This window comes from Sphaerodactylus townsendi, linkage group LG01, assembly GCF_021028975.2.
Source record: "Sphaerodactylus townsendi isolate TG3544 linkage group LG01, MPM_Stown_v2.3, whole genome shotgun sequence".
NCBI lineage: Eukaryota > Metazoa > Chordata > Lepidosauria > Squamata > Sphaerodactylidae > Sphaerodactylus > Sphaerodactylus townsendi.
The window spans coordinates 101,679,578-101,705,317 of record NC_059425.1 but is presented as its reverse complement, the minus strand read 5'-3'; the positions used below and the strand labels follow the sequence as shown (position 1 = coordinate 101,705,317).

General features: G+C 51.4%; 1 protein-coding gene across 2 annotated transcripts in view; it reads left to right on the top strand.

The window, feature by feature from the left end:
• Positions 1-1,680: 1,680 nt before the first annotated feature.
• STXBP5 (syntaxin binding protein 5) overlaps positions 1,681-25,740 on the top strand; it is a 148,675-nt gene continuing 124,615 nt past the window's right edge. Inside the window, exons 1-2 of one of the 2 annotated variants that reach the window (XM_048489122.1) lie at positions 1,681-1,896; positions 3,440-3,537. In XM_048489122.1, coding sequence (XP_048345079.1) covers positions 1,738-1,896; positions 3,440-3,537 — 257 coding nt within the window. In that variant the 5' untranslated portion in view covers positions 1,681-1,737. The remainder of the gene's footprint in view (positions 1,897-3,439; positions 3,538-25,740) is intronic. The other variant, XM_048489132.1, reaches the window with a different exon arrangement.

Here is a 25,740-nt window from a genome sequence, read left to right as displayed (position 1 = left end):
TTTCTCTCCTGCACAAAGTTTGGGGCAACCCCTGAACTGTTCCATGGAAACCTGACTGTGATATCCCTGATCTGCCTCGCAGGCTGAAAGGATTATGTTTAGAACCACTACTGTCTGTTTCCCTTTCTGGAATAGAACCGAAATCACTGAATCAACCCCGGTGGCGGAGAATTTAAATCTCTGACTTAGACTGCCAAACAGTATCTGGTTGGAATTCCTGGAGCGCCACTTTTTCTAAGGGTGAAGCTCAGACCCGCCGAGGAGCAGTGGGAAGCTCAACCGCATCGTCAAACCGTGCTGCCGGATCCTATACATTTTTTCCCTAGAAAGTAGACGCAAACGGGCGCATATAGGATCGCAGATCCCCAAACCCCTCTGTCCCAGCAACTAGTACCAGGTATTAAAGAGGAAGAGAAAATGCCAGAGGGTGCAAAAAGCAGCGACATCCGGGTGCCGCCGTGGAGGCCTGGAAGCGCGCATGCTCCGCGCTGTTCACTCCGGCTTGCCACCACCACTCGCTTCAGGAGGCAAAGCAGCAGCTGCCACAGCGGCGGCGGCGGCGGTAGTGGTAGTGGCGACGGCGAGGAAGAGGAGGAGGAGGGCGCCGCCTTCTTCTCCTCGCGGCCGTGTTTCCGCGCTGTTAGGCGAGGCAGGGATAGGCATGGAAGCCGCCGTCGCAGCCCTGCCAGAGAATGGCAGTGGGGGCGTGTGACAGCCGGCGACACCGCCAAGCGTCGCCGGTGGCACTCCCGGGCCAGGAGCCGCGCTGAGCAAGCGGGGAAGCCAGCGGCGTCCACCGCCCGTCCGTCCCCGGCGGGGGAATCGTTGCAGCGCCGCCGCCTGAAGAGCAGAGCGAGGGGCAAAGGAGGGGATCTCTCTCGAGGGCACGTGGCGGGATGACCGCGGCTGCCGCGGCTGCTCCCGCTATGCGCGCCTGCCGGGAGCGGAAGGGGGTGGCAGGCTGAGGCCGCCGTCGCTGTCACGTCAGGACTCGCAGCCGCTCGGCAGGAGGGTGTGTGTGTGTGCGTGCGTGCGTGCGTGGGGAGCCCAGAGCCCCTCAGGGTGGCAGACACCGGCCCCGCTCGCTCCTTGGCAGACGCGCAGCAGTGGGAGGCGAGGGTCGGGCCTGAGCCGGGGCCGGAGCCGGCCCCTCCAGGGGCAAGAAGGAGGGCTCGGCCGAGAGACGCAGCGAGGCAGGGAAGGAAACGCTCGCAGGAGCCCGGGAGAGGTTGCTCGAGGCCTGCCTGGTGGGGTTTTTGCCAGGGCTAAAGGTCCCTCCGCCTGGGCTGAGCGGGGAGTCAGGAAAAGGAGGAAGCGGCGCTGCTGCTGTTGCGTTGAATCTCCCCGTATATTTATTTACTTCTTGCTCCCTCCTCCCTTTTCCTGCCAGGCTCTTTCCTCTTCCTTTCGAAGGTCCACTCCCTCCCTCACCTGACAATAAGGGCTCTCCAAGTTGCCTGGCCGCCTCTCGCTAATTGAGTACTGCTATTTTTCTTTTTAGTCGTCATTTTTGGATGAGGAGGGAAGGGGGGTACTTTCTCTCCCCCCGCCCGCGACCGCGCACACGCCCTGCCTCGCCAGCCCCCTTCCCTGACTCTGCCGAGGTTTGCTGGAGGTGTGTGTGAGCGGGGGCGCGGGTCGGAGCCACGGCAAGAGGGGGGTGGGGAGGGGGGAGGAGGAGGAGGAGGAGGAGGAGGAAGGGGGGGTAGAAGAGCAGGGGGCGCCTCCGAGGAGACCATGAGGAAATTTAACATTAGGAAGGTGCTGGACGGCCTGACGGCGGGCGCGTCGTCGTCGTCTTCTTCGGCTTCCTCCTCCTCGCAACAACAGCAGGCGGCGACCCGGGAAAACGAGATCCCCGAGACCCTCCAGTCTGAGCATTTCCAGCTCTGCAAGGTGAATATGCTGCAGCCGGTTGGGAAGAAGAGGGGAGGGGAGGGGGGGTTCAGGGAGGAGATGGTGATGATGTAGCCATGATGGGTTCTGCAGGCTCTAGACTTCTAGGCTTTTAAAGCTGTCAATTCTCCTAGTCCCTCTCCTCCCCTCCCCCCTTTCCAATTTTTGGGCTAAGCGGTAGCTACTGATGACGCTGTAAAGGACTCTGGGCTTTTATTAGTAGCAACGGCTTTTTTTTTTAAACAAACCTAAACGATCGTTATCTTTGCATTAGAGGATGTTTCATGATATATTTTGCGGGGGGCGGGGCTGAATTATGTGAAGACGGTGATGAACTGAACATTGACAAAATCCGATTTTGATAGGATCAGGGAGCTTCCTCATTTATTTATTTTTTTGGTGGTGTGGGCTTTCTGTGAGCGTGTATCCTCCCCCCTTCACTTAACAAAATAAACATTAGGAATACATTATTAGGATGGGGTGCACAAGTGAAAGGAGCACTTTATAAGAATATGTTCATATTTAGATGAAATGCAATCAATGCAGTCAAATAATAAATTCCAAAAGGATGATGCAGCGAATTAATGCATCAGCTGTGCCAAGTTGAAATGCAGAATGATGTGCATGTTGATTCTCATCTCTACCTGTACACCTGTGGCCTAAACTCAGCTTGACCTGCTTGTGGATTTCCAGTTTCTGTAAATAGCTGAGAGTGGAAAGGTCCTTATTGTCTTATAGACATCCTTATTGTCTAATATTAATACAGATACTGCCCATCTGTATTAGTTAAAATAATTGAAGATTAGGGTATGACCCTTGTGTTTTGTCAAAATAAGCTGGTTTATATGTGGGGTTTTGCCTTATGTTTCTAATGTCATAGTTCTAATGTTACATATATTTCTAATGTCACAATTCTAATGAATTAGGCATGTATTTCTCTAAGGTACACCTGAGATCAAAATTAGGTGGCTAGATTTGTCTTGTTGAATTTTGTGACTCACATTTTACAAGAAAGGCTGCCATTCCAGTTCATAGTTCCAGAATACTGTGTGTATAAGAGGTTTCTTGAAAGCTGCCATGGAGTAGCAGGTTTACATCATCCACGGCCTGCTTCAGAGCAACAGCAGTGGCTCTCTGAAGAGCCATTTTAATAATTAGTGGTCATTTAATTTACAGGACTGGTTGCATCATCAAAATTTCTAGTGACTGTCTTGGATTTTAATTCACATATTCTGACCACAGCTATTTATGGTTAAAAAGTTGCAGATGAGGCTAGAAATTCATTAAATGTGAGAGGTAAATGGATAGATTGTTCAGATGTTCACAAATAATCATCGAGGTTTCATTTAGCATTTTCACTTTCATTGATGTTTCAATAAATTCTACATCCAGTGATTTCTCCAATAACCCAATTTAAAGTTGGACATTCCCTTGAAAAACTTGATTGAAATGTACATGAAATCCCTTTTCCCTAATATGCTGTCTTGATTTTATTTTTTACCTGCTGCCTGATCACCCTTGCTTTACTGTTCTGACTTGCCAGACTGTACGCCATGGTTTCCCTTACCAGCCTTCGTCCTTAGCTTTTGATCCTGTTCAGAAGATACTGGCCTTTGGGACTCAGACGGGAGCTTTAAGGCTGTATCCTTTTTTGTTATGTTCTAAAAATCAAATTACTAAGTAGATGGTGCTTGGCTACTTCAAAGTACTGGAGTTACTGTGATGGAAACACTCTGGAACTCAGGTATGCATTTGAGTGGGAAAAGAGAAAAGGCTTGCACTTTTGTATGTATTTCTGTAATGTCTATGTATAATATGATATTCTGGGAAATCATTCTGGGTTTTTTCCCCCTGACTGAAGCTGTATTTTTAGGGGGATAATCTGGTCAGGTTATGCTATTATTTTATAATGCTGTCATTGTTGTTTGTTTTGAACAAATGCTTCTACTACAGAACAATGTCTGCACAACATTTTTTAAAAACATAAATAGAAACATAATTTGAAATTAGTTTGTGTTTAAGAGAAAGCAGAGTTTCTATTATGCATTTGGCTAAGCAGTTGTTGTTACAGATCATTTTAGGATGATTTTTTAAAAGTAAAACATGACTTCATTAATGCTGTTTATTGCTACTGTTGTACAAAAATGAAATAGACTGTGTGCATGTGGGCCTTTATGAATGTTGAAAATAATAGTAAACATTGTGTAGTTTATGTAGTAACCTGATGTATTTAAAAATATCTAAACTGTAGGCTGAATTTGAAAGAATAGAAATATAATTGGTGCTGCTACTAGTACTCCTGAAATGTTCATTTTCAAGTTGTTTGAAACTGTAGGAATAATTGTGACCCTTGCTCTATTTTCTGTTCATTTAACTATATCTATAAAGGTATAAGGTAATGTTTATATTTGACTGGCTGATATAGTAGGAAAATGTATAGGTAAGTTTATGTATAGACATTATTTGTTTGAGAGTTGTCTAATAAAAGGTGGTATTTGGTCAGTAGAAGCTGGCAGTTAGTTATAACAAGAGCAATTCATTTGGAGATATGGAATAAAGTTAAAGGAGATAATGTACAGTAATACTCTTTTCTCTTGTGACAACACCTGCAAATTACACAGTTTGCAATTGTATGCAGATTTTCCTGAATATAAAACCTGTTCAAATAGAATTAAGTAAACATGAGTAGAATGGGACTATGCATCTAGCAGGAGATGTAGATGTTAAAACGTGCTTTTGTTGAGACTGGTATTTGATTCTGAGACTTGTCAGTTGCCATGTTATGATTGTCATGGGTACACATCTACATCTCCTTATATATATTAGCATCTGTTTCTCCTTGTTTACTCTGGCAAAAGGTACATTTACCATTTTTTTAAAAAAAGTTTCTGTCCTGAGGAGTGGTTGATGTGCTAGAGTTGTTGCTTGAGTGCAGTTCAAAGCACTTCTTATTTAAGCCTGGTTTGCAGGATTTTCTCTTTTTTTATCATTATTTTCATTGCAAGGGAATTCATTCCCTTCTAGAGGCAGGCTGACTGAAGAGTGTGTGTGTAAAGGTCCGTCCAATGACAGCCAACTCGTGGCAACCCTATGATGTTTTCCAGGGAAGAGATGGAAGGAGATGGTTTGCCATTGCCTTCACAGTGACCCTGGAATTCTTTAGTGGTCTCTGATCCAAATGCTAATGAGGGCTGACCCTGCTTAGCTTCGGAGATCTGACAACACCAGTCTAGCCTGGGCCATTCAGGTTGGGGCCATTGCAACATATGACTGAAATACAAATGGTTTATCATTAAAGGGAGAATTGGTGTGGATCAGCATTCAGAGGGGAAAGTGAGGCAACTCATAACCTGTTTGTTGTGAGCTCTGCTGCCTTGAAATGCTCTGTATGCTCTGCTTATTATTATACTTTGCTCCATTTGGTGAACCCACAAAGTGTTACGTTTCAACCAGCCATTGATATTAGCAAGCCTAGGCACCTTATAGCAGTTTGTGTTTATTGTTTGCTCTAACCACAGCAGAAGAACTGTACTAATAGGTGTCACAGGAATAAGTAAGCTTGATTACTATCTACATATGTGGAAAAATAGTTTTGTATCTTTGGACAGTATTGCTCTGTGTTTTCCAAGTTCACTTAAATGACATGTAGTAAAAGATCATGTTCAGTTTTGAGATTGTTTTGTGTAAGTAATGGAAAGGGTTGCTGACATCGCAGCTACACTACTAAAATAAGAAGGAGCACACAGTAGAGCAGAATAAGAATCTGTCGAGAACTTTCTGCAAAAAGTCTTATAACTCTGAAGAAAGACTGGACTTGGTGTAGCTGTTTTCCTTCATTTATCCAGATCCCTAAAATAAGGGAGTGGGTGACAGCCAAAGTTGAAGGAAAACACTTTGGTTCCTAGAATCCTCCCCTTTTCTAAATACAAGGCTAAAGACTGCTTCGAATGATCAAAACATTTTCCTATGTTTCAGGCTGCTGCACTGTAGGCATGTATTTAACTGTGCATGCTCATCTGCCCACTTCCTGTCATAGTAGCCTAAGGTCTTAGAACTGGCATCACAAATGATGACGATCAAATTTAGCTTCTTAAACATAATCTTCCTTTGTTTGCTATTCAATAACCACAAAAACTATCTGTAACAACTGTGCAATATGAAATTTTCTTATTTCACTTGCAGTACTTCCTGATATTTGCAATAAAAATCTCCTTCCATTTTACCTTCTGCTTTTGTCTGGTAGCTTTCCTATGAAGAAACAAAATCCTGTCAATTGCAAGTAGTCGTTATATGTACTTGAATAGACTTCCTCAGAACATGATGAGTGGACTTTTTCACAGCAGTGTATTTCAGAAAGCTAGGATTGTTGGTTTGCTCCATAAGTGATCCATAACTGACTCATAAATGAAGGTGCATCAAGCACTTCAAGTGACACAGCAGTTCTTCCTTGTGTCTTTTTTATTTTTTGGTAGAAGATAAAACCTATTTTACCTTACGTGCGTGGAATCAAGCTGCTTTCTCTATGTGGACTTCTTGTACATCTGGCACCCAAATGCCTCTGAAATCTTCATCAGTTTTCCTAAAGTTCTGAGCATGATCTGAATATGTGATTTTAAAAAGAATCTTCATGAAACAACAAAGTTGCTCAATGCCAACTGAAAAAAACATTCGGCACATTCCTATGCAAGTCTATACAGCAGTAAGTTCTTACTAAGTTCAGTGGTTATTGCTGGACCACATGAGCAGGATTCACCTTTAACGTCTTAATCTGAAATAAGTTCCAGATGGATTGCTCTATTCTCCACATGGGGGAAAAATACAGTGTGTATTTTTTTCCCCCAAGCAGTTTTTAAAACTTTGTAACTAGCCTGTTTAAAGGGTAGTTCTTCCATCAGCTCCTTCCAAGAACTCTTCCAGTTGCAGTAGCGGGATGGCCACCTGGTTGTGCCTAAATCTATTTGTTGCTGTACACATCGGAATCCCTGTTTCACAAATTTGTATATTTTAGCACTTTTCTAAAATTCTTATGCTTCATGCTGATATTCTATAGTTTGGGGATCTGTTTTGTTGAATTTTCTGTCCAACACCCAGCATAATCCTCAGAAGCAACCTCAGCCACAGCAGGTTGGATTTACTAGAACAGTTTGTGGAAAGTGTTGGCAAGCTAGATCACTCCCTTTCCCCAAGTATTGTGCCATTTTCTCTAAAACTCCCCTTTGATGACTGACAGAGTCTTGCAAGCAGAATGTTCTGCAGGGTGGGATAGGGTGGTGAAATCAAGTAAAAATGCCTCTTTTCTTCTCTTCTGAAGTTGCAAACTGTAAGGAAAAGAATGAAAAAATATTTGATTTTCTTCGTTCTGTGCACATTTTGCTTGCAAGACTCTTTTAATCCACAGATGTTTTGGAGCAAATGTCAGGCTGCTGGTGAAAGTATGAGATGGAGAAAGACTACTTCCACCAGCAAGTTCCAAGAACTCTTCCAGTAAGCCCCAAAGTAGTCTTTCCACTTTATCTGAATTGACCTTTCACTTACAAAGAATTAACCTTTAATTTACATAGATTAATTTTGGTTGTTGCATTTCCCCCCCCCCCCCCCCTTATATATACTGGAGTGATGAAATTATTTGTTGTGTTAGTTGCAAGTAAAAAAAGGTATGGCAGGTCAAAAATTAAAATTCTAGTTATTCACAGAGTCCTTGGTTCTGATTTTGGGGCAAAGTCTACGGCTACTTTCATCAGTAGGTCTTAGTCTTAACAACTCACACTGTAAGGGATTTTGATAGAAGATGAGAACTACTAGTACTATATCTGATTGGCAGAACTGGGTGAGAGTATTAAGCAAATAGAGTTCATATTCGTCCCAGTATGTAAGCTGTCATTGAGTAATGCATCATCACATGAATAAATAAGTACATCAAACACTGCTGTTTCCCTTTGTTGGTGGTGACGATGACCGTAGATTCCATGTGTGGATTAAACAAAGTATTCATGAGGGATGCAGTCTTTTTGATCTTCCCACTCAATCCCAATTTGCAGCCAAGAGGAAATTTAATTTGGCGAGTGAGGTCTCACATTTTATCTTCCTTTCTAGGGTTCCTCCATTATACTAATAGTTGCAGAAATGAGACCTTCCAGATGCTTTGCAAAGTGATCTTGACTGTCCTCCTTGTAGTCTATGCTGTCTTCTCATTCAGAAAAAATGGATACTTGTTGTTCTTGAAACTAAAGCTTCAGTGTCTTTGAATTTCCTTCTTGTATAAATTTGCACCATCTAGTAGGCAGATCAAGTTTTTTTCTTGCAGTTTCATCAGTTTACAATAGTACTGTGGTTGTCTTCTAAAATCAGGGATCTGTTGTGGGTTTAGTGGCATCAGTACCAGTAATCTTAAAAGTGAGGTTATGCTTTGTTTTCGAGAATAAATGAATTGCGTTATTGCAGGATATTTAGTGTTCCCTTTGAGTGTTACTTTATTCACTCTGCAACACATGTGGTAGTAAAACAGTCATTCTATTCTGAATAAAAATGTCTGTCTTTTGTTTCTACTTTTAGGGTATCATACTTGGTCACTGCTCTTTATTTAGTATTTAAGTATTCAGGGGTGGGGCTGTGGGTCAGTGGAAGAACCTCTGATTGGTATGCAGAAGGCTCCAGGTTCTATTCCACCATCTCCAGTTAAAAAGGACCAGGCAGTAAAAATTCTGTACCTGAGACCTTTGAGAACTTCAGCCAATCTGAGTAGACAGTAGTGATCTTAATGGACCAATGGTCTAGTTCACTGTAAGCCACTTTTATGTGTAAGTCTGCTCTTGATGTGCAGTGTCCCTTTGGAAGAATCTGGAGAGCCACTTTGCACTTTATGATCCGTGTGAATTGCTGTGGTTTGTATGCATTTTCATATGATGATATATTTATAATTCTGTGCACATTGTCTCTAATTCATAGAGCTGTCAGTGGGATGGATCCTACCACTCCACTGATTGAAATTTTGAGCCTTGCTCCAACTAAATGGGCTCTTCTTCCAATGGAATAGCCTCTTGAGTTAGGGGAAGGTTGGTTCTACACTGGTGTTTTGAAACAAAATGTCTTCTTTTGCTTTGAATTCACTGTTTTCTGTTATCTACAAGATAATATCTGTTTCAGTTTTGTATAAAATAAGGATGTGATTCAAACACTTTTGTTTTGGGGTAGCTGAAAAACTTAATTGCAGCTTGGTTACATTTGCCTACTCAGAACTTTTTTTTTTTTTTTACTGATTTCAGTCTTTTATCTATTCAGTGTATGGGCAGCTTGAGGCCCCAGAACAGTGGCTTTACAGATGATTACTTTGGAAAGCTTGTTTCTTAAATGCAAAGTTGCTTTATTGGCTAATATTAACAACTGTAACTAACATTTAAAACATTACTGGAAATAATCTGCCAGCTGTATCATACTGAGTGCTAGGGGCCATGCCAGTAGAAGATACTCTGGGCTTCAGATTCTCTGAAGCAAGAGTAGCAGGAATCAGCTGACCCCTCTAAACAATTTTGAAAACTCTTGTCAATTCTTGCTGGCTTCCACTTGCTTATTGATGTAGATTGATTTGTTTTGAGATAATAACCATTTGAACACTTTTTAAAAACTGGCATTTTTAAAAAAATAAATGAGAACTGGGGATTAAACAAATGTAACCTATTTCTGTCACTATGACATGAATCTTATAAGCATAGTATGTAGTGGTACAATCCACACTTTACATAACAAATGAGAGTATTTTTCACATCAGGACATGCTTCTGTCATTTCTGTGTTGAACTTGTGGCTGCTGATATAGCACATCAGTGGGGCTTCCATATGGCAGTTTTCTCTGCCTCAGTCTCTTGAGCTATTCTCCTTGCTATGGAAGTTCAAGTTCTTTTTTTAAACAATCAGTTGAATATCTTTATAGTAATGGTTTTTAGTTTCTCTGAACTCAGAGCTTTTCATTTTTTTTAACCCTAGCCCTTTTCATTGCAAGGATATATCTTTTCTCCATATATCTCCACAATGAAAGAAACTAGATACTTTTTTTAAAAAAAGTAGGAATTCAGAGGACCCGATAAAGACTGTTATAACATTATATAGGGATAATAATGTTAACTTGATAATTCAAAAAAACTCAAAAAAGCTTGGCAGCTGCTGTGGGAACAGGGTCAGAGCAAACGGCTGCTTTGTGGGCAAGACTGGGAAAATTCTTTCTTACGATGGTGCAAAACTTCACAGCAAAATAGGTTTGGGAAAGACTAGAGAAAAGCTAGGGAAATCCTGGGACGTGCACAGATTCACCATGATGTTAGAGAATAAACTGATTCAAATAATTCCTCACAGATTGAACTCAAAGGATAGTTGTGGGCAGGGTTATGGGGTCCCCCTGGCCAACCGCAGGGGAGGGGTTGGGGGGCTTTTACCAGGATTCAATGAAACCTAGACCTCGTCATCGCCAGTGTGATGAGTTCACTTCTGGAAGTGATGTTGACGATGATGAAGCAGACACTCTGGTATTTGGGCAAAACTCTGTGTTAAAAGCTGTCTTTGCCATAGAGTTTTGCCCACATATGAGAACATCACCATCATTGGCTGTGTGATATCATCATGCCGATGACATTGAGGTCTAGGCCTCATTTTAAGCCTGGTTAGACTTCCACCAGCCAGCTGGACAATGCTGGGGGAAAGGCCTCCAAAGCAGGGAATCCCCTGCACCTGGGGAGGGATCTAGCAACCCTAGCTGTGGGAGATCAGTTGTCATCAGTGTGGAACCTATCCTGCAGAGTTCCACAGGGCACAATCCTATCTCCCATGCTTTTCAATTCAAATGTAAAGCCTTGGGGATCAGTCATTCATAGCTTTGGTGCTGAATATCTGAATATATGAATGATACCAAGCTCTATGTATCATCATCCAGATTCCCTGGTGATATGGTAGGGGTGCTGAATAACTGCCTGGCTGTTCTGGTAAACTGGCTAAGAGCAAACAAATGGAAACTCAGCCCTGTAAAATACTGAAGGGATGCTGACTGAGAAGGCAGGGAAGGACATTGAAGGACATTGTGCTCCCACCTGTGATGGAATTCAGCTGACCTTTGCTGAGTCAGCTAAGAGCCTTGAGGTTATACTGGATCCAACTTTATTACTGGGGAAGCAAGTTAATGCAGTTGCTAAAAAGGCTTTCTTCTGACTCAGCCTGAAATATGGCCTCTTATCTTGATATGGCTGATTTGGCCACCTGTATCCACTCCGCAGTAACATCAGGACTAGATTACTGCAATGCACTGTCTCCCTTCAGAATATATTCAAAAACTCCAGTTGGCACAGAGTGCCACAACTCAGGTATTATTGGGAGCTAGATGGAGCATGCATATTACTCCCATCCTGCAAGCATTTCACTGGTTGCCCATCAATTACTGGGCTCAATTTAAGGGTATCAGTTATTACATACAAAGCTCTTCATGGCCTTGGATCCTCATATCTGCGAGACTGTTTCTCCTGCGTTCTGCCATGACAGCTTTGCCAACCTGCAGATGAGCAAGATCAACAACTGCCAATTCATGTGCCTTCTCCACTGTGGCCCCCACCCCCATGGAATAGCTTGCTTGAGAGGCCAGGAAGACTCCCACTCTTAGGGCTTTCTGCAAACTATGCAAAACTAAATTACTCAAGGGTTGCAATGGATTTAATGATTCACAAAGCTACTTAGACAATTATTAGGGACTGTGGTCTGTACTACTGTGTGTTGCTTGCTGAAACTAGCACCCTACTATATAAGTTTGCATTATTTAATGTGCCATGTTAATTTTATTTAATTTCTGGTTTTTAGACTTCTGATGGGGTCTACAAGCCGAATGCTATTGCATTGTTTATTGAATGGCCCATCTGTCAGTTGTATTGAAGCTCACTGTGTAATGTCCCTTGAGTTCAAGCAAGAAAGGCAGACTATGAAGAAGATAAATAATTAAGAAAGAAAAATTACCTGCTGTACTACCATATGAACCTTGAGCAAATAACCTGTGTTGGAAACAGCCTTAAAAAATAACTTGCAGCACTGATCTTAATTGAACCCAATAAATCTGTATACCTTGTATTTTGGTTATAGCATTGTTTATGCTTTTCTGATAGATTTCTTCCAGAATTTTAGGTTTTTTGGATCAGAACAGCACTGATACCTGAATTTCTGTGAGTTGTGAATTTGTATTTCTGGAATATTCCAAGATATGGAATTATGTGACAGCTAAAGAGGTGGGAAGGAAGTCATTCCTCTAAACAAAGTCCTGGAGTGAAGGGCAAGTTTCCTAAGGCATTTAGAATTGTGCATGAACCAGGTTTGCCAGGAAGCTTTAAGGTTTCTGTTGGAAGGCCCCTGAAACTATCTGAAGAGGCTTGGAAGGCTTTAACAGCTAAATGACTTGTGCCATACTGCTAACTAGGAACACTGACTTCTTAACTTGGTGCCCATAAAATGTTCTCCACACATTCTTGTATGCTTATTTTCCTCCCTGTGGCTTTTCTTGTGGGTAACAGAATTGTGCATTTTGATTTATTTATAAAATAATTTGCTATCTTTAATTTATGGTAGGTGTTTAGGGCAATCCTAAAAAGAGTTATTCCAGTCTAAGCCTATTAATTTCAATGGGTGTAGACTGGAGTAACTCTGGATACATTGCTATTCTGCATAACGTTGCTATTCTGTTTGTCCTGTGAGGTCGAGATCTTGTTCTGGTATGTGCAAGTTATCATTTCTCTGTTTATAGCGTGACAGGAAAACTAGATTTTACAGCTCTTAAAATCTGTGACTTGGTTCAGCCCCATGTCTGTGGGGTAGGTCGAATAATATGCATTTGAAATACATTACAAGTGAACGTGGGGTGGATGGATGGATCAGTTTGCTGTGTTAAATAACACTGACCATGGAAGAGCCAGGACCAATTTTAACGAATTCAAGTATGAATTAATGTGGTATGGGTGTGGTGGCAGAAGTTGCTGGTGAAACAAACCTTAATGTATTGTAAATGAGAGCCTGGAGAAGCAAGAGCTTTATTTAGGCTCTGGATAGTTGTCAGTTAACGCTTAATTTTGCATATACATAAGGAAATGGAGGTAAGTGATTACATGCATATGCAGTTGGGAGTAGGTATTTGAAAGTATTACATGAAGATGCATATTTTCATGACAGAATGAGTTCTGGGCAAGAATTTGCAAAGTATTGCAAAAACGTATATTTGGAAATTCATAATATCAAAAATTAAGTTCTGACTTTCAAACAGCTTTGTTAAGTGAAGATGGCCCATGGATGGGCATCTGATAGAACAAGTTCGGTTGTATATAAGTATGGGCATTGTATTAAATTCTTCTGGTATGCTTATCTCCATCATGCATAAGCAAATGCTGAACAATCTGCTTGCCCTGTGACTGCTCACTACTTAAAGTGCCTATCTGTCTTGACAGATGCAACCCAGATATAGAGAAGATACAGGCTTGATTGTTAAGAGCTTCTGGAGTTCCCAAAATGTGTAACAATGGCAGTTACAAAGCCTCAAGGTTGGATTATGTTCGTTACCACCTGTTCCCAACTTAGTTCAGCTGTCTGCAAAGAGTAGCTGGCTGAAATAGCAGCCTGGCTGGATCGCCGGCTGAACTAAGCTAAGTAGAGAAGGGGACAAGGGGGTGCCCCCACAGGGCCTCACCCTTCTATTTCCCCCCACTCCTTCCCCCACTTACCTTAGTTCAGCCAGCTGCACTGGCTGCGGGGCCTGGCTGGTGGAGTGGGGCCAGGCAGGGGTGCCCAGCAACTGCCTCCGCCCAGCCCGGCAATGACTTCTGCCATGCCTGGTGAGTTAGGGGGAGGGGTGTATGGGGCAATTTTCCTCCCCCCAAGTGACCCCAACAGTGGATGCCCAGGGCACAGCATCCCCCCTCCCGCCTCGTAGCTATGCCACTGCTATTTTCCATAGAGATCCGTCCTCTAGTTTTCCTTCTTTAGCAGGGTGGATTTGATTCAAATCAAATCTACTTAAATCACTAGTCAGTAAGAATTGATTTAAATCATGGTTTTCTACATAGACTCATTCTTGCTGGTACAATCTTAATATTTTAAACTAGATTAAGATTTCAGTTTTAGAATTACGTAGGGATTAGTTTTACAGTTATGTAAAAATTACTTATTTGGTTATATTGTGAGAAATATGTAGATAAATAATTATGAAATCATTGCAAGGTGAACTATCTTCAGTTTCATTTGAGCCACCAGGTCTTGTATTTCTTTCTTGCAGTGTTTGCATTTTGCATTCATGTCTGCCTTATCCGTAGGTGGAGGAACTTTATTAAAACATTCCCAAACTGAGTCTCTTACAGCCTACTGCCATTATAGGTTTTCTCCTCCAGGGTGAAAATAATATGAGAAACCTCAGACTATACACACAACGATCCCAATACTTGTGGAGTATTCTGCTTGAAAGGTTTCACTTGCTTTTTTAATGCTAGTCCCTCTCCTCACACTTAGCTGCCTGTGCATGTCCATTTCACTCCAAACAATCTTCTATCATCAAACTTCTTGAAACTTAGTAGTTATTGGGTAAGGGGTTGATTTTGTGTACATAGATTTGCAAAGAAACAATGGGATTAAGGTATTTTTTCTCAACTCTGTATAACATTTTGTACTGTGAAGAAGAGGCATGTTATTGTCACAGACGCAAATTAAAAGTTTTTGAGAATTACAGAACCAAGCATCTGTGATAATACTTTCTGGATGGAAAAAACATCTCAAAATAATCTTACAGAAATCTCTGGAAGGGCATGACTTTGTGAATGAATTAATTGAATTCATTTATCAAAAAATTTAAACATTTTGTGAATAGACAGTCTCATGCTACATAACAAAAAACAAATCCTTATTTCATGATGAATAACCTTTGGGCTATAATGGATCTTAAATAGAAAACTATTTAAGCTATCTTTAGATTTTTCCTCCGAAAACATTTTATCTTTAAAAAAATCCTATTTGAAATTTTTAAATCAATTTTTAAAAATCATTGATTTTTATCCACTCTGTGCTTTAGTATTGAAAGATATATTTTGAACAAGTAGAAGAAAACTAATCCAATAAATTAGCAGTGCTAAATTTTTTATCCAGTTTTATTGCTTTACAATCTGGAGCAGACCCGGCATTAGTTAAGCAAAGTGTGTATGATATAGATTATCAGAATATGCATGCTTTGACATGTTTTAAATCTAAACTTTTCACTACTTAAGAAATGTGCAAATTACTTAAATTATACCAAACTATAGGAGAGATTTTACGTTAACATATTGTAACATTTTGTTATCAGCAATCCTTAAGGGACTTTACAAGCTTTTCCCTTAAAAGTACTGACTTTGTCATTTTGGTCCAGGCATGACAGAAATTATATCCTCGTGCACTGTTGTGTTGTAACTTTTCTAAAGAAATTATGGATGATATAATTGCTCCACTCTCTGCTGTGTTACCAGGCTGTTCAGCTTAAAAGTTATACTTTTTCTTGCTGGAAAGAATGTGAATATGTATGTAACTGAAAGTGGCTAAGATGTTGGATGTTGAAAGATACCTGTGCATCATTGGAAACTGTGACATTTTTCATTCTTTTCTGTGTGACCTCTTTATTAGTAATTTCCTAGCCCCGTGATGGCAAACCTATGACACTCCAGATGTTCACAGACTACAATTCCCATCAACCCCTGCCAGCATGGCCAATTGGCCATGCTGGCTGGTGCTCATGGGAATTGTAATCCATGAACATCTGGAGTGCCATAGGTTCGCCACCACGCCACAGAAGCTTAGGTCCCTTCCACACGCCACAGAAGCTTAGGTCCCTTTCAGTTCACTTTCACAATTGTTTGCAAGTGGATTTTGCTATTCCACACAGCTGCAAAGTGGATTGAAAGTGCATTATTCTGCATGTACGGAAGGGGCCCTAGCCACACAGGTTTATTTTCTTACTTAAACAACAAGACAGGGGGGAAAACCTCAAAAGTTGAGCCAGAAACTATAAAATCTATAGCAAAATAATAATATTTATTATATGGAGTACTCAGTAAGTTTGTTTAAAACACAGGGCCTGAAATATAGGCTGCATATAAAAAACTTCAATATAAACTGTTAGAAAAATCTCAAGTTGATTCTGCACTCATTATAAGTTACCCAAAACAGGACCGTGTGTGCTTTGGCTTATTGGGTGTTGCTCAGTAGTTATGAATACAAAACATGATTATTAAAAATGTATCTGAAAACCTTAACATAAAGCATGAAAACTTGCCCACAGAAAAATCTAGATGACAAACATATCCATAAGCGACGGCATTAAAACAATGTTGCTCTGCCAAAAGAGGGACTTTGGTTTCAAACCCTCAGAAAAAGGAGGAGCAATAGTTATCTTGGGGAGAAAATATTATATTACAAAAGTCTATAAACTGAACAATTTTATACAGGTCACTAGGAGCACAGAGGGTATAATGATCTACCCAGTTCTGGCCTGATCTTGCCATGTCTCCCGGGCGGGATGTGGGACCCTCATTCATACAATGCTTCCCCCCTCCCTTGTGAGTTTTTCTGTTATTTGTCTCTTAGTTTCATTTTCCAGGTGACGCCTGAAATGCTCAATAGAAACCTGCTGTCTTTTGCATTTCAGAGCGCTGGAGAGTGTGGATTGTTTTGACCTCAGTGAAGGTTGTGCTGTCTCCTTCCTGTGCTGTCTCCTTCCTGTTAGATTGGAGGGGTACCATTCCCCTCATGGGAACTGGTACTGAGGGGGTGGTGTTATGTGACATGGAGGTGCATGGAGTGGAGTATAATGGAAGATGTTTAGGTGCTTAATTTTAGTTCTGGCAATTGAAGTCTAAATGCCTTTTCCTGATGCTATTTTCAATGAAAGAAATTGTCTGAATACGAAGTCTCATTATTGAACAGTCCAGGGGCATGACAGAGGGCTTCCTGGAAGGTTTTCTTGCTAAATCTACATACAACGTCCTCTAGCAGTCAGAGTAGAGGGTGCCTCAATTTTATCTGTTACCAGTATATTTCTGTGAACATGAACTAAGATATATTTTAATGGTCGTGCCTCAGCTTAATCTAATACCTTTTGCACTTTTGTGGTAATTCGGTTTGAACAGGCTGTGAGAATGAACAAGAGATCAAAGGTTTTCATCTATTATATTCTATTATTTTGAAGCTCTGCTATCTGCAGTCTCATAGGTTCACTTCACCTAGCACTATATAATATACACCTGAGTGGGATAATGGTATGGGGAATATAATTGTAACTTTTGCAGATAGTTCACCTCTTCTTAATTTAGCAAGATTAAACCTCTTGTTATGCAAAATGGGACTAGGGCAAATGCCTGCTAAGGAGCTTATCAGGAGTCTTAACTACCAAATAAGGCTATCTGTTTCAGGTTAAAAAATTTGCTTTATTATATGCTGTAGTCTAGCTGCCTTTTCATCATTTGTAGCATAGTTCTGCATTTTCTGTATTTGACAAGCCATGTTGTTTTAACTTGAAGATGCTGCATATCAAACATAGCATATCTACATATACCAGTAAATGAAATACATCAGTGTATACTTGTCTGAGGAATCACTATGTCCTTGTAGATAAACCAAATTTACCTGCATGATTATAAACATTTCAGAACATAGTGTGAAATATATACAGCTCTTACTAGATATCTCTTAAGTCTTTAAATTTCAACATCAGTGACTTCATGTGTCTCATTATCCAGCTAAAACTGTTGCACTCCTATAAATTAATTTTAAAAACAAAGCATTTACTTTGCCCATTAAACAACAGTGACTTTAAAAGTGATGGCATATTCAGTACAAATGGATTTTGGGCTTTCCCCCTATCTTTTGGAATTGTTTTTCAGATTTCTGGTGCTACTCTGTCATCCATACTCAAATCACAGCTAATTTATGGTGACCCTGTAGGGTTTTCGTGCAAGAGATGTTCAGAAATCTGTGCCTGGCCCAGGGTCACCCAGGCTTCATATGGAGGAGCAGGGAATGAAATCTGGATCTCCAGATTAGAGTTCACTGCTCTTAACTACTACAGCATGTTGACTCTTTTTTAAAAAAGAAAAGCTATTTATTAATTATTTTGCCAGAAATTTAGTAGATGTCTTTTCCATTCTATTTAATCTCAGTTTAGCAGAGGCATGGGAGAGGGAATGGCCCCCATCCTCTGCATCCCTTTGCGCTCCCCCACCCCCCATGCTCCCCCTGCACCCCACTTACCTTAGCCGGTGGGAGCCTGCTGCAGGCTGCCCCTTGGTCTGGCCCTGCCAGGCTGCTCCTTCACCCGGCGGAGTTTCTGCCCCCACGTGACCAGCTGGCGTAGGCCCGGGGATATGTGACTGCACGTGTTCCCCATGAGTGCTCTGCCTCTGCAGTCTAGAGCCTCAGTTTGTCGAAAAGAAACAAACTCCAGTATGCCCAGGTGTTTAGGATGTCATGGCAAATCAAAGTTTGATTCACGTCTTTCCTAAGCCAGAAAGCTTTCTGTTGTATTCTTGTGTGAAAGAGAGGAAGGGCACATGTGAGCATAACAAATGAGCTGTGTTATCTACCATGAACAGAGATTCGTTGTGATTAGAGTGGTGTAGTCTAATCTGGAGAACTGGGTTTGATTCCCTACACTTGCATATGAAGCCTACTGGGTGACTTTGGGCCAATCACAGTTCTTTCAGAACTCTCTCAGCCTTTATTGGTACAGATAATGGCAAACCAGATCTGAACGTGTGTTGCCTTAGAAATCCCATGGGGTTGCCATGTCAGCTATAACTTGACAACACTTTCTACTACCCTGCATAATTGAAGGAATTTGTCCACATATGGAGCAGCATAAGAATTACTTGCAAAAGCTCATTGTCCTACTTGTACATGATTCTTAAAATGTGAATCATGTGCACCTTAAAGTGATGAAAACTTATAGAAGTTACAATGGATAGAAATGGTGAGAGACTGAAGAGATATCCATTAGGGTTGGTCAATGCTAAAAAAATTCGGTAAAATTTGGATTCGGGTGTTTTGGCATAAAAATGATTTGTATGCCCGAATCCCCAGATCATTCAAATGATATCGGATAAATGCCCGGGAAAATTCGGGTAAAACCAGAAAAAAATTACCGTGGTCTGTTTTATTTTGGGGGAATTTTTTGGGTGTTTTCTTACATTTTATTTTGGCCTGCAGGGGGCGCAATTTTTTGAAGCTACTTTGCGGCACCCGAAACTTTCAGGGATATCATCCAATGACTGGGTCCTGATGATTCTCCCCCAAAGTTTGATAGAGTGTTTGGGTTCAGGGGCAAAGAGATTACTTGACCCTCAAAAGTAAAAATGGGTTGCTCCCCATTCCCCATTGTTTCCAATGGGAGCTCAGCTAACAGGAGATGGGGGCTACACGTTGCCTGAGGGTCCATAACTTTGGATCCCCTAACCAAACTTCACCAAACTTTGGGTCAGAGTATCATCAGGACAGGTACTTTGCATATCGATACTCCTGAGGTACATTCTGGGCTGACAGTAGCTCTAAAACCTGTGTCCCTCACAGTCACCCAAAGAAATTTTCTCAGATTCTGTGCTCTGAAATGGCTGGCTGGCTCCCATTGCAGCAAATGGGAAATTTCTGTGGGAGGGCTTTGGTGTGCACCCCCACCCCCCCCCCCCCCCACCCCCCCCCCCCCCCACCCCCCCCCCCCCCCACCCCCCCCCCCCCCCCCCCCCCCCCCCCCCCACCCCCCCCCCCCCCCACCCCCCCCCCCCCCCACCCCCCCCCCCCCCCACCCCCCCCCCCCCCCACCCCCCCCCCCCCCCACCCCCCCCCCCCCCCACCCCCCCCCCCCCCCACCCCCCCCCCCCCCCACCCCCCCCCCCCCCCACCCCCCCCCCCCCCCACCCCCCCCCCCCCCCACCCCCCCCCCCCCCCACCCCCCCCCCCCCCCACCCCCCCCCCCCCCCACCCCCCCCCCCCCCCACCCCCCCCCCCCCCCACCCCCCCCCCCCCCCACCCCCCCCCCCCCCCACCCCCCCCCCCCCCCACCCCCCCCCCCCCCCACCCCCCCCCCCCCCCACCCCCCCCCCCCCCCACCCCCCCCCCCCCCCACCCCCCCCCCCCCCCACCCCCCCCCCCCCCCACCCCCCCCCCCCCCCACCCCCCCCCCCCCCCACCCCCCCCCCCCCCCACCCCCCCCCCCCCCCACCCCCCCCCCCCCCCACCCCCCCCCCCCCCCACCCCCCCCCCCCCCCACCCCCCCCCCCCCCCACCCCCCCCCCCCCCCACCCCCCCCCCCCCCCACCCCCCCCCCCCCCCACCCCCCCCCCCCCCCACCCCCCCCCCCCCCCACCCCCCCCCCCCCCCACCCCCCCCCCCCCCCACCCCCCCCCCCCCCCACCCCCCCCCCCCCCCACCCCCCCCCCCCCCCACCCCCCCCCCCCCCCACCCCCCCCCCCCCCCACCCCCCCCCCCCCCCACCCCCCCCCCCCCCCACCCCCCCCCCCCCCCACCCCCCCCCCCCCCCACCCCCCCCCCCCCCCACCCCCCCCCCCCCCCACCCCCCCCCCCCCCCACCCCCCCCCCCCCCCACCCCCCCCCCCCCCCACCCCCCCCCCCCCCCACCCCCCCCCCCCCCCACCCCCCCCCCCCCCCACCCCCCCCCCCCCCCACCCCCCCCCCCCCCCACCCCCCCCCCCCCCCACCCCCCCCCCCCCCCACCCCCCCCCCCCCCCACCCCCCCCCCCCCCCACCCCCCCCCCCCCCCACCCCCCCCCCCCCCCACCCCCCCCCCCCCCCACCCCCCCCCCCCCCCACCCCCCCCCCCCCCCACCCCCCCCCCCCCCCACCCCCCCCCCCCCCCACCCCCCCCCCCCCCCACCCCCCCCCCCCCCCACCCCCCCCCCCCCCCACCCCCCCCCCCCCCCACCCCCCCCCCCCCCCACCCCCCCCCCCCCCCACCCCCCCCCCCCCCCACCCCCCCCCCCCCCCACCCCCCCCCCCCCCCACCCCCCCCCCCCCCCACCCCCCCCCCCCCCCACCCCCCCCCCCCCCCACCCCCCCCCCCCCCCACCCCCCCCCCCCCCCACCCCCCCCCCCCCCCACCCCCCCCCCCCCCCACCCCCCCCCCCCCCCACCCCCCCCCCCCCCCACCCCCCCCCCCCCCCACCCCCCCCCCCCCCCACCCCCCCCCCCCCCCACCCCCCCCCCCCCCCACCCCCCCCCCCCCCCACCCCCCCCCCCCCCCACCCCCCCCCCCCCCCACCCCCCCCCCCCCCCACCCCCCCCCCCCCCCACCCCCCCCCCCCCCCACCCCCCCCCCCCCCCACCCCCCCCCCCCCCCACCCCCCCCCCCCCCCACCCCCCCCCCCCCCCACCCCCCCCCCCCCCCACCCCCCCCCCCCCCCACCCCCCCCCCCCCCCACCCCCCCCCCCCCCCACCCCCCCCCCCCCCCACCCCCCCCCCCCCCCACCCCCCCCCCCCCCCACCCCCCCCCCCCCCCACCCCCCCCCCCCCCCACCCCCCCCCCCCCCCACCCCCCCCCCCCCCCACCCCCCCCCCCCCCCACCCCCCCCCCCCCCCACCCCCCCCCCCCCCCACCCCCCCCCCCCCCCACCCCCCCCCCCCCCCACCCCCCCCCCCCCCCACCCCCCCCCCCCCCCACCCCCCCCCCCCCCCACCCCCCCCCCCCCCCACCCCCCCCCCCCCCCACCCCCCCCCCCCCCCACCCCCCCCCCCCCCCACCCCCCCCCCCCCCCACCCCCCCCCCCCCCCACCCCCCCCCCCCCCCACCCCCCCCCCCCCCCACCCCCCCCCCCCCCCACCCCCCCCCCCCCCCACCCCCCCCCCCCCCCACCCCCCCCCCCCCCCACCCCCCCCCCCCCCCACCCCCCCCCCCCCCCACCCCCCCCCCCCCCCACCCCCCCCCCCCCCCACCCCCCCCCCCCCCCACCCCCCCCCCCCCCCACCCCCCCCCCCCCCCACCCCCCCCCCCCCCCACCCCCCCCCCCCCCCACCCCCCCCCCCCCCCACCCCCCCCCCCCCCCACCCCCCCCCCCCCCCACCCCCCCCCCCCCCCACCCCCCCCCCCCCCCACCCCCCCCCCCCCCCACCCCCCCCCCCCCCCACCCCCCCCCCCCCCCACCCCCCCCCCCCCCCACCCCCCCCCCCCCCCACCCCCCCCCCCCCCCACCCCCCCCCCCCCCCACCCCCCCCCCCCCCCACCCCCCCCCCCCCCCACCCCCCCCCCCCCCCACCCCCCCCCCCCCCCACCCCCCCCCCCCCCCACCCCCCCCCCCCCCCACCCCCCCCCCCCCCCACCCCCCCCCCCCCCCACCCCCCCCCCCCCCCACCCCCCCCCCCCCCCACCCCCCCCCCCCCCCACCCCCCCCCCCCCCCACCCCCCCCCCCCCCCACCCCCCCCCCCCCCCACCCCCCCCCCCCCCCACCCCCCCCCCCCCCCACCCCCCCCCCCCCCCACCCCCCCCCCCCCCCACCCCCCCCCCCCCCCACCCCCCCCCCCCCCCACCCCCCCCCCCCCCCACCCCCCCCCCCCCCCACCCCCCCCCCCCCCCACCCCCCCCCCCCCCCACCCCCCCCCCCCCCCACCCCCCCCCCCCCCCACCCCCCCCCCCCCCCACCCCCCCCCCCCCCCACCCCCCCCCCCCCCCACCCCCCCCCCCCCCCACCCCCCCCCCCCCCCACCCCCCCCCCCCCCCACCCCCCCCCCCCCCCACCCCCCCCCCCCCCCACCCCCCCCCCCCCCCACCCCCCCCCCCCCCCACCCCCCCCCCCCCCCACCCCCCCCCCCCCCCACCCCCCCCCCCCCCCACCCCCCCCCCCCCCCACCCCCCCCCCCCCCCACCCCCCCCCCCCCCCACCCCCCCCCCCCCCCACCCCCCCCCCCCCCCACCCCCCCCCCCCCCCACCCCCCCCCCCCCCCACCCCCCCCCCCCCCCACCCCCCCCCCCCCCCACCCCCCCCCCCCCCCACCCCCCCCCCCCCCCACCCCCCCCCCCCCCCACCCCCCCCCCCCCCCACCCCCCCCCCCCCCCACCCCCCCCCCCCCCCACCCCCCCCCCCCCCCACCCCCCCCCCCCCCCACCCCCCCCCCCCCCCACCCCCCCCCCCCCCCACCCCCCCCCCCCCCCACCCCCCCCCCCCCCCACCCCCCCCCCCCCCCACCCCCCCCCCCCCCCACCCCCCCCCCCCCCCACCCCCCCCCCCCCCCACCCCCCCCCCCCCCCACCCCCCCCCCCCCCCACCCCCCCCCCCCCCCACCCCCCCCCCCCCCCACCCCCCCCCCCCCCCACCCCCCCCCCCCCCCACCCCCCCCCCCCCCCACCCCCCCCCCCCCCCACCCCCCCCCCCCCCCACCCCCCCCCCCCCCCACCCCCCCCCCCCCCCACCCCCCCCCCCCCCCACCCCCCCCCCCCCCCACCCCCCCCCCCCCCCACCCCCCCCCCCCCCCACCCCCCCCCCCCCCCACCCCCCCCCCCCCCCACCCCCCCCCCCCCCCACCCCCCCCCCCCCCCACCCCCCCCCCCCCCCACCCCCCCCCCCCCCCACCCCCCCCCCCCCCCACCCCCCCCCCCCCCCACCCCCCCCCCCCCCCACCCCCCCCCCCCCCCACCCCCCCCCCCCCCCACCCCCCCCCCCCCCCACCCCCCCCCCCCCCCACCCCCCCCCCCCCCCACCCCCCCCCCCCCCCACCCCCCCCCCCCCCCACCCCCCCCCCCCCCCACCCCCCCCCCCCCCCACCCCCCCCCCCCCCCACCCCCCCCCCCCCCCACCCCCCCCCCCCCCCACCCCCCCCCCCCCCCACCCCCCCCCCCCCCCACCCCCCCCCCCCCCCACCCCCCCCCCCCCCCACCCCCCCCCCCCCCCACCCCCCCCCCCCCCCACCCCCCCCCCCCCCCACCCCCCCCCCCCCCCACCCCCCCCCCCCCCCACCCCCCCCCCCCCCCACCCCCCCCCCCCCCCACCCCCCCCCCCCCCCACCCCCCCCCCCCCCCACCCCCCCCCCCCCCCACCCCCCCCCCCCCCCACCCCCCCCCCCCCCCACCCCCCCCCCCCCCCACCCCCCCCCCCCCCCACCCCCCCCCCCCCCCACCCCCCCCCCCCCCCACCCCCCCCCCCCCCCACCCCCCCCCCCCCCCACCCCCCCCCCCCCCCACCCCCCCCCCCCCCCACCCCCCCCCCCCCCCACCCCCCCCCCCCCCCACCCCCCCCCCCCCCCACCCCCCCCCCCCCCCACCCCCCCCCCCCCCCACCCCCCCCCCCCCCCACCCCCCCCCCCCCCCACCCCCCCCCCCCCCCACCCCCCCCCCCCCCCACCCCCCCCCCCCCCCACCCCCCCCCCCCCCCACCCCCCCCCCCCCCCACCCCCCCCCCCCCCCGTACCCCCCCCCCCCCCCACCCCCCCCGCCCCCCACCCCCGCCCCCCCCCACCCCCCCCCCCCCACAACCCCCCCCCCCCCACCCCCCCCCCCCCCCACCCCCCCCCCCCACCAGCCCCCTCCCCCCCCCACCCCCCCCCCCCCCCCCCCCCCCCCCTCCCCACCCCCCCCCCCCCCCACCCCCCGCCCCCACCAACCCCCCCCCCCCCCAAACCCCCCCCCCCCCCCACCCCCCCCCCCCCCCACACCCCCCCCCCCCCACCCAGCTGAGCGGAGGTTTTTCTTTTCACTTTGCTTCGGTATGGGGGGCCGATCCGAACTCCTTGCATTCGGATTGGCCCAGATTCGGACAAAGGGCATTCAGGTCTCATGTGACCCGAATGCCTTCGAATCAGACATATTCGAACCGAATCTCAGATTCGGTTTACCCGAATCGCCAACTCTAATATCCATTTTGCTAACATAATATTCAGTATTAATTTAATTGTCATCATCTGTTGTATATAAGCAAGCCTATGGAACAAAATATTAATGTTCTAAAATGTGTGTTAGATACCTTTTCTAATATTTTATTTATTTATTTTTGGATTTATATCCCCCCCCCCCAAATCCCTGCAGAGGATTTTTGAATACTTTTAGTATTTTAGAATACTCATCGTGAACCAACATGCCTATAGTGAAACTATATAATGCCTGAGCTTTTAAAGGGAAGAAAAATCATTAGGTCAGAGCTCAGCTGATGGAAGACGTGGAAAGAGCAGTTTGATATCCATGCTCACTGTAGCCTCCTGGTTTGTGTGGTTGTTAGTCTGTACACGTTGGGAGCCTGTGAATAAACTTTCCTGGAGTTAAATGCTGGGAAGAATGGAATGAAGCAAAAGTCCACAACTGTTTTCACCTTCCACTGGCATCCAACCCATTGTAAAAATAGGGATTTTGGACTGTTATTACTAAAGGCAAACTCTTAATTTGAATTTGGCTTGCTGGTTATAATTGTGGTGGAAATTTCCATGTAAACACTGTGATACATAAGAAATTTCTATTAAATACCTGTGGCAGGGAGTGTGTTATTGAAAAACACACAAGTGGCTTCTTTGCAAGTCCTTTTTTTATTTTGTATGGTTCTATTGCGCATTGGCTATAATCAGCAGGGAATAACCCTTTCCTTCCCTCCCAATCCCGGCAAGGGATTGCATCACTCTTTATGTTTTGTATGCTTTGATGGCTAACACGCTGGTGCTAAATAGAAAAGCATATTGTAGTTTAAGGAAAGTCAGGATAGTGCATTGAAGAGAAAATGTATGTGAGAAGATCAAGCTACAAAGATAAAATGGTGGTCTAAAGTTAACTAATTAGCTCATACATACCTTGTTCAGTTGTTATAAATCTATTTAGGAAACCAGAGAAATCCTAAATAGGA